This window comes from Elephantulus edwardii, unplaced genomic scaffold (genome assembly GCF_000299155.1).
Source record: "Elephantulus edwardii isolate Elephantulus edwardi_28Jun2011 unplaced genomic scaffold, EleEdw1.0 scaffold00037, whole genome shotgun sequence".
In the NCBI taxonomy this organism is placed as follows: domain Eukaryota; kingdom Metazoa; phylum Chordata; class Mammalia; order Macroscelidea; family Macroscelididae; genus Elephantulus; species Elephantulus edwardii.
The window spans coordinates 18,248,513-18,257,402 of record NW_006399787.1 but is presented as its reverse complement, the minus strand read 5'-3'; the positions used below and the strand labels follow the sequence as shown (position 1 = coordinate 18,257,402).

General features: G+C 50.1%; 1 protein-coding gene across 1 annotated transcript in view; it reads left to right on the top strand.

The window, feature by feature from the left end:
• GALNT16 (UDP-N-acetyl-alpha-D-galactosamine:polypeptide N-acetylgalactosaminyltransferase 16) overlaps positions 1-8,890 on the top strand; it is a 158,533-nt gene that overhangs the window by 122,718 nt on the left and 26,925 nt on the right. The window contains exons 2-6 of the mRNA XM_006884747.1: positions 417-574; positions 2,947-3,045; positions 4,181-4,248; positions 4,759-4,824; positions 6,960-7,081. Coding sequence (XP_006884809.1) covers positions 417-574; positions 2,947-3,045; positions 4,181-4,248; positions 4,759-4,824; positions 6,960-7,081 — 513 coding nt within the window. The remainder of the gene's footprint in view (positions 1-416; positions 575-2,946; positions 3,046-4,180; positions 4,249-4,758; positions 4,825-6,959; positions 7,082-8,890) is intronic.

Sequence of the window (8,890 nt, the reverse complement as noted above, 5' to 3'; positions counted from 1 at the left end):
TACAGGGGGAGATTGTACCTCCTTCTCCAGCACAGCATCTGGTGGATTCAAACTGTGCACCTCTGGGATTTCAGTGCAACTTCTTGCCACTAGGCCATCAAAGCTCCCTAGTAAAAAATCTCTTTAAAAAAAAAAAAGTATGGGCCAGAGTCAAAGGAACCACAACTGAATCTAGACCCTGCAACTTACTTACTCTGACTTGGCTCACTTTTTTTTACCCCCCTCTGAGCCTCTACTTTCTCATCTGTATAATGGAGGAATTAGAGCCCCCTTACCGAGTTGGAATAAGTTCCATGATGTAAAGCAGTTAGCTCTTACCTGGTGTGTAGAAAGTGCTTACCATTCAGCGAGCGGCTACTTGACCTTGCTGCATCCTCTTGCTGGTGGCCCCCCTCTGATGCTGACCTTTGTCTTAGGTGACAGGAACACCCACGAGAGGCTTTGATGAGAAGGCATACCTGGCAGCCAAGCAGCTGAAGGCTGGAGAGGACCCTTACAGGCAGCATGCCTTCAACCAACTGGAGAGCGACAAGCTCAGCCCAGACCGGCCCATCCGGGACACCCGCCATTACAGGTACGGCTCCATGTGCTGAGGGAGGAAGGGCGGTGGGGAGAAGAGTCATCGTCATTTAGCTTGTTGTCATTCGATCACATGTGCTTAAGAAATGAGAAAGAATCCAGTCAAGACACTTGAACCCTCACCTTCAGTTATTTTCCCTGACTCTTCTTTTCTGAGGGTCTCGTCAGGTGGCAAGCAAACCTGACAAGGCTAAGGAAACCCTCCAGCACCTCATTCTGACCACATTGACCCATCAAAAGGCTGTAGGGGTCTGAGGGCTGTGAGCCGGGTGGTCCCAGTGCCCTGCGCGTGGTGCCTGAGATGAAGTTGAAGATGAAGATGAAGAGCGCCCCCTCAACCTGCCAGGAGAGTAGGGGGGTGCTGTGTGCCACCACCCCTCTTGACATCCTCGTCCTTTCTCTCATCCCACCCTCCTGTCCCACCTACTCACTACCCCCCAAAAATGCTGTCTAGTCCCAGTCTTGACCTTAACACTCCCGCTGTAGTGAGATGGGGCCAGGATGAAGAAAGTGTTCCCACTTGGGGCAAGTCATGAATCCCTCCTCCCCAGCGAGATTTCTGGGTTCAAGATCTTGTCCTTCTCTCTGATCTAGCTTGTGAGTCATCACCTCCAGTCTTTCTTCTTTCTGCCCATCAACTGTGGGAACAGTGTGAGCTCCTTATTCTGAAGTACAGGCCACCCCTTCCTGTGATCTGATCTGTCTGCTTTCCTAGGGCTCTCCTCGTCTGCCCTTAGGCCCCAGCGAGCTTTCACTCCTCTCTTCTCATGTCCTTGTTCTCACACATGCTGCTCCGTTAGTCACTTCCACCAGTCCCACCGACTTCCACCCTTTGAGACTTGCCTGAGTGTCCTGTCCTCTGGCGAAGGTTCTCTGTTGTCTGAGCTAAGCTTGGGTCCTTCTCTGTGCAGGAGGCTTGGGGCATTTGCTCTGTGCAAAGATCTGGCAGAACAGGGAGGGTGTGGTGGAACTGACTCACCCATGCTCCTGCAGTTCTGAGTGCCCACCCTCCAGATCCCCTGCTGGGTGATGCCCAGTTAGGGTTGATCTCTTTCAGGGAGAGAATGAGCATCACCATCTAAGACCCCTCCTTCCTGGGCACCAGGTGGTTAGGAAACAAGGACAGAGTCTTGGAGGCCTTGGGCCAAAGGGCTGGGAGGCTGGGCACCCAGGAGAGGAGTCTTGTTCTCAATCCCCAAGACGAGGACAAAAATACAAGGATCAAGACCCCCTACCCTCTGTTTCTCCCAATTCAGCCAGCCATGGCCTCTCCCACTCCTTATTCCAAATGCCTTTGCAAGAATAGGCATTGGAAAGTATGGTTTTTCAGGAAGCAGGAGGTGAAATTTCCCCATCCTCCGCCACTCTTATCTCCTGGGGAGAGTTATTTTAAAGCCTCTCAGCATTTCTCCCACGAGGGGCCCAGACTGGTGGGACTCCTGCCCGTCTGACCCTGTCTGCTCCGTGGGGCAGGAAATGGGCTTGGGAATGCTGGCTTTATGCTGCTGTCAGTGGTATAAACACTGTAATGAAAAAATAGTCACTGTTGGAAGAGCCAGAGAGCAATTGTAATAAAGAGGATTGCCATGAAACCAGTGCGCAGCTGCCTTCCCGTGGGCCCCAGGAGTGCAGATAAATGCATTTGCAGAAGCGACAGGGATGACGGCAGGCAGGAATGGATTGCTTTAATTCCCTTTCCTGAGGAGTGGGAGCCAGTGGGCCAAAAATGTGGTGTGTGTAGATGGTGGAGCCCAGAGCCAACAGGGGAGGGAGCAGGGTGGCAGGACGTGGCTTTGGTGGCCTCCAGCAGCACTTAAGTTTCCTTCAGGAGACCGAAGACCCCAGGGAAGAGTGAGGCTGGAGCCCTGCCTGGAATGTGCTAGTGTCTGTGCAGGGAGAAGGGAGAACCTGTGGGCAGGCGTAGGGGTGGGGGAGGGGGGAGATGGGGGAGGGTGGGAGAAGAAAGTTCCAGAATGTTAGAAGGCAAAAATGGCTCCTTGCCCTCTGCATTTGCCCTTGATCTCTCTTGACGTTCTGGGATGTTCCCTGTGTAGGGCAAGGAGTGTTGTCCTGTTCAGTGTGGGCACTGGCTCTGGGTCTTCACCTGGCAGGAACCTCACTAACACTTGAATGGGTTTGGGCTCCATATACTCCAGGCATTTGTTAAAGAGCTCCTGGGCCTGGAAAGAGCCTCCAGCCTGCTGCTTCCCTGAGGCCTCCAAGCTGGGTGACATTTGAGTGGGGCGGAAGGTCAGGGGACTTTTGTCCTGGTCTCAGGATTCCTTTTCTGCTCCATAGGGGCATCCTAGGGGTGGGGTGAGGGAGCAGAAGTGGTGGAGGCCTCTCATCTCCCTGCTCCCTCCCTAGCTGCCCGTCTGTGTCTTACTCTTTGGACCTACCAGCTACCAGTGTCATCATTACCTTCCACAATGAAGCCCGCTCCACCCTCCTGCGCACGGTGAAGAGGTAAGCACAGTCCCGGACCCGGTTCCTTGCGGTGCTGTCCCCAAGGCCTCAGGGGACCTGCTGAGGCTCTCATAGTGTGAAGACCTCTGAAGGATGGAAGGACACTGACACCGGGTGTTGAGGCCAGACAATGTGAAGACCAGTGGGCACTGGAAGGGCAAATCCTGTCCTGAGAAGCTGAGGCTGATGTACCAGGCTCAGGGAATCCCAGAGATCAAGGTCAAAATCCCAAAGCCCCTAGTGTTAATGAGATACAACAGTTGGATTAAAAATTAAATCCTTAAGATGAGGGCAGAAATGCGGGGATCAGGAGCAGAGGGAGGCAGTGGTGAACATGAGGTCTTAGGCAGGTGAATGCAAGCCCACTAGGTGCCTATCTAAATCAGAGTGGTGCCCTCTGGCCTTCTCTAGAACTTGGTCAAGTTTTAACCCCACTCACCCCATTTCCTCAATGCTTTTAAATAAGAATGAGATTCAGAAGGGTGTTCTCAGTGGCATCCCATAGACCCAAGCTTAGATTTATTCCCTTTCTCAAGGATGAGAAGAGGAGGAATGGTGGAAGGAGAGGAGCAGTGGGGTATTCTGAGAACAAGTCCCAGGACCCTGTAAAAGCCAAACAGTTGCTTCCAACTCATGGCAACATCATGGTAGAACTATGGCCTGTAGGGTTTTTAATGACCAGTGTTTTGGGACTACATCACCAGGCCTTTTGTCTGAAAGCCCTGTGCATGAACTCAAACTTCTAACCTGAACTTCCCATTTGTATCACACAAGGACTCTGTCTGACCCATTGACCTTCAGGCCTTCCAGGCAAGCAAGCACTCCAGGTCCTTCTGGGGATTTCCCATGGGCAGGGCTCATTACGCCTCAGGCAGCTGGAACAACTGCTTCTCCTGCCCCTCTGCCCCTCAGCTAGGCACTCTGCTTCTAGGCTCCATCCCAGGTACCAGAAGGGCTGGGAAGAAGGATCAGCTTTGTTCCTGGAAGAGCCACCAATCAGGGACCTGATAGCACCTGCGCAGGGGAACATACTGACCCTGCACTGGATAGTGGGAGAGCCCCAGGGTGCAGGGGTCAATGAGGGGGAGGTGGTCCCCTGAGTCCTGGCTCCTGTCTGTTCCCACCACTACTCTAGCGTCCTGAATCGAACTCCTGCCAATTTGATCCAGGAGATCATTCTAGTGGATGACTTCAGCTCAGATCGTAAGTACCCGCCTTTCCTTTGCAATGTCCTCTTATACCCCATCCCACCAGCACATGAGGGAAGGCACTCCTGAGGTTGTCCTGGTCACACAGACTGACCATGAGCGTAGATCCTCCGTCTTTTCTAGTTTCCTCCCTTAGTCTTACTCCTTGGTGCCAAAGGACAGGAGAAAGGCGATGTTGCTCTAAATGAGGCACCAGTGAGATAACAATTTAAAAAAAAAAAAAAAGGAAACGACATATCTATAGCATCCATCATGATCGCCACTGCTACACACAGAAGATTGTGGGACAACCTCGCTCTGCAGGAGCTGGGCGGGCAGCGGAGTTGATCAGGCTCTCTGGCGCCCCCTGCAGGATAATTCCATAGACACAGGTGTTCCTCAGTGGTTGGGCCTGGGAATGTGGGGCGAGTAGCCCCTCTGTGCCTGCTGTAGGGCAGCTCCTGGGCAATTCTAGTGACCCATATCGGAAAGATCTTATCTTCTTTCTCTCCAACTCCATCCTCAGCTGAAGACTGTCTACTCCTGACCAGGATCCCCAAGGTCAAGTGCCTGCGCAATGACAAACGGGAAGGTGAGTCCCTGGCTCCTGGGCCGCACCTGGGACCATCTTAGTCCAGTCCTTTGCATATACGTCCCCATTCCCTTACATCATACCAACTCCGCACCTCGCTGCTGCTGCCTCTCTGATGGGCTGAGAGCCAGTCCCTCCTGCTATCCGCCCCCTTCACAGCACAGCCCAGGCAAGTAGTTCTACTTCTCAGTGTCTCTCCTGAGAACTTGGAGATGTTTTTATGCCTTTTCTGCTGTGCAAGGCTATTATGAAGACTGGATTGGACAGGCTTTAGGGAGGTTCTCTGAGAAATTTGGAGCGCAGTATGATGCAGATGGAACCACACTTTCAATCAACAAACACTTCAAAGCGTCACCTAGGGCAAAGTCTTGTGCATGGAACTGTAGGGGACACAGAAGGAAAAAGAGAATGGCCGCTGCCCTCAGAGAACTTCCTATGCAGCAGGGAGTGAGAATCCACCTGGCAAGCTGGTTATGGTTATGTGAGTAACATGGAGATAAACGGAGAGGAGCTGAAGGGGAGCAGGGATGCTCGAGGCTAGGATTTTGAAGTGCCACCTCACTTATTTTAGGCATGTGACCAGGAGAGATCTGTCCTTGGAGAAGGACACCATGCTTGGAAGCATGGATGGACAGTGCAAAAGAGGGAGACCCTGGATGGGATGGATTGATACAGTAACTGGGGCAATGAGAATTGATATGTTGGAGTTAGTGAGACAGGCTCAGGACAGGGCAGGGTTCAAAGCTGCTGTACAGAGGGTCGCTATACAGCGCAGCAAAGGCACATAACATCAGTAATATATTATGGCCGGTTTAGAAGCAGGAGTGGCATCCACTTCCTAAACAACATGCCTCTGGAAACTCTAAACTTTGATAAATGTCGATAGTTGTAGAGGGGCTTCAAGCCTTTTGTTCATAGGGTCGCTATGAGTCATGCTCGACTCAAAGGCAATCATCAACAACAACAACAACTGGGGTATTGGGCAGGTGAAGAGGAGCAGAGAAAGGCCTTCCAGGCTTGAGGACTCTGCATGTGAAAGGCTTGGCCAGAAAGGAGGCAACATAGGATACTAACTGCCCCTCTTGAGTGCCCAGCACACACCAGGCTTTCACTCTGCCTCCATTCCACACACACCACACCACAGCCCCCATCCTCACAACAGCCTGTCTTCCCTGTTTTGCATGTGAGAAGACTCAGGGTTAGAGAGGAATCCTAACTCTGTCCACCCACTCCAAAGCTCAGCCTCTTGCTCTACTTAGAGATGCCAGGCTGGTTACCTGGGAGAGTGGGTGGAATGAATTAACTGGACAGAGGACTTTGAAAGCCTGAGGAAGTGTTTGGATTAAATAAAAGAATCACTGCAAGATTAAAGAAGAGATAAAGAGGTGATAGGTGTATTTAACAAGGACTGAGGGTCACAATAACATTGGTGAGGGAGCCCTTCAAGTTGAAATGCAAGTGGCTAAAGATCAATCCTTCCTGATATTGGGAGAGGGGCTGTGGGTTATAGTGGCCATTGGGATTGGGAATGTGCTGATTCTTGGGTTTTTGCTTGTTGTTGTTATGTGCCATCAAGTCGCTTGGGACTGACTCATAGCAACCCTATGTACAAGATCTCTAAATGCTGTTCTATCCTGTGCCAACCTAGCCATCTCAAATGCACTTTTTCCCACCGCTCCAGTCACAGAATCAATCCATCTCAAGGGTTTTGCCTAATTAAGAAAAAAACCTCACTGCTTAGAGCCAGAGCCAGCTCATAGGAGACCCTCCACAAGGACTCCCGAGGCTCTAAATCCCTTCTTTCTATGTCAGAGAGAGAGGCTGGTGGATCCAAGCCACCAAGACAGGCACAGTCCGAGTTAGCAGCACAGCGCTCTGTGGATGAGGCCTGTGTGGGCACTCCAGGAGTAACACTGAAATGATAAATGGATAGAAGGGTGAGGGAAATAGATGGAAGGATACAGAGAGGGGGGAAGCAGACAGGAGAACAAAGCAAAGTTCCTTCACAATAATGCAGAGGAAGCCTAGTATCTGAAGGGGTGCAGGGGGCCCTGGGGTTTTGAGGAATGGCTCGGAAGCAAGTCAACTCAGCTCTCCGTCAGCCTCAGCACCAATCCTGTCTACTCCCACCGCAGGGCTCATCCGGTCCCGTGTTCGCGGAGCAGATGTGGCCGTGGCCACCATCCTCACCTTTCTGGACAGCCACTGTGAGGTGAACACGGAGTGGCTGCAGCCCATGCTGCAGCGAGTGAAAGAGGTGAGTCTGTTGGTTCCAGGGGGAGGCGTGTGTCCTTTGGGATGCCCCCACTGGGCTTCTGGTATGTCAAACAAACCTTGGAGTCGAGCCGGCAAGGCTTGAAGCAAAACTCATTTGCTTTCCTTCTGAGTGATTTTGCTTTATTGAGTCTTTTCTGTTTGGAAATGAGGATAATTGTCATATTTGACTCACTGGTTGTTGTGAGAATTAAACGGATGAAAGCTCGGGTGAGCTGTAACGCTCCCACAATGAATGGGTAGTGGTTTTCTCCTGGGGAAGTGGGAATCCTCAGCTGGTGAGCTTTGGGTCAGGCTGCGAAACCCAAGGAAGGATAAGAAGATGGGGCTTTCAAAGAGCAGAGAGAGCAGAGAGCCCCTCCTGTGTGCCTGCATCCTCTGGAATCTGGAGGGCTGGGACAAGTGACAAGTACTCACTCTTACTCACTCATTACTGTTGAGTCAGAGAATGAGGCAATTACAGCTCAACAATAACAAGACAAATAACTCAGTTTAAAAATGGGCAAAGGATATGAACAGACACTTCTCCAAGGAAGACAGACAAGCGGTCAATTAGCACATGAAGAGATGTCAACATCTTTAGCCAGTAGGGAAATGCAAATCAAAGCCACAATGAGATACCACTTCTCTGTCCCTCTCACTCGGTGCCCTTGAGTCAGAACCAACACAGAGCTAACCCTCAGTGGATGCCTATAATCAAAAGGTGGACAGCACATTTCAGACAGATTGAAACAGCAGCGATATATCATTTATATCTCTTCATTGTTAGAGATATATAATGTACTACACATGCATAAAATAAAGACAATAATAAGTGTTGACAAGGATGTGGGTAGGAATACAAAATGATGCAGCCACGAGAGAACTAAGACGAGTTTCATCAACCTCATGTTTGTCCCAATGGAGAGTTCATAAGAGAATAATTCCATGGAGCAGGAAGAGGAAGAATATGTGATTCTCAAATTTGAACCTGTATTGGAAAATGAAGAACTGGCAGAAGCAGCTAATCAACCAAACATACAACTTTCCCTGGAAACCCCTAACGAGGTGACTGGACAAAAAAAAAAAAAAAAAAAAAAAAAGTAGAGAAAGCTTCCTGTTCACAAAGTAAAGATGGCTCCAGACCACGGGTGAAGGTTGACATTCCTCCATTACCTAAAAGGTTGCCACCAATTAACAATCTTCACTGAGACACTAAGGTGGAAAATTATCATCAACTTCTTCAAAAGGATACGTGCACAAAGGAGATGGTGCAAATACATGACTACAAAGAAAACCCAAAGTGGGCAAGGAGAAGAAGTCTAAGGAGAGGAACATGTCCTCTGAGGAGAGTGGTCCTCCTAAACTGGCTCCTCCCCCTGAGATAGAGACCTCCATCCTGGACGGTAGTCAGATAAGTGTGGGTCCCTGACAAAGTGGACAATGCGATTGCTGTCTTCTTGACACCAGCCCTTGTTTGCGCACCTCCACACATGGAAGACAATTTGCGGTGCCCCATTTGTGTTCAGAGAAAAGCCACCAATGCTCATGAGATTCAAATACCAGGGGAAAGAGCATTTTCCTGATGGCAATCTGCAGGTGAAAGTTGCTTAACTCCCTCCTATCGCTGACCACCAGGCTTTGTCCTTCTTGTGCTGAGTTTTCCTCTTCACAGTGCTAACTTCACAGTCTGATTTTTTTTTCCATTACAAATTTAGTCATTTCAAACTGTTGACTGCATAAGGCAAAGGCAAAGTAGTGAATACTTCCACATTACCCTCCTCCAAAATATACATATATGATTCTTTTTTAT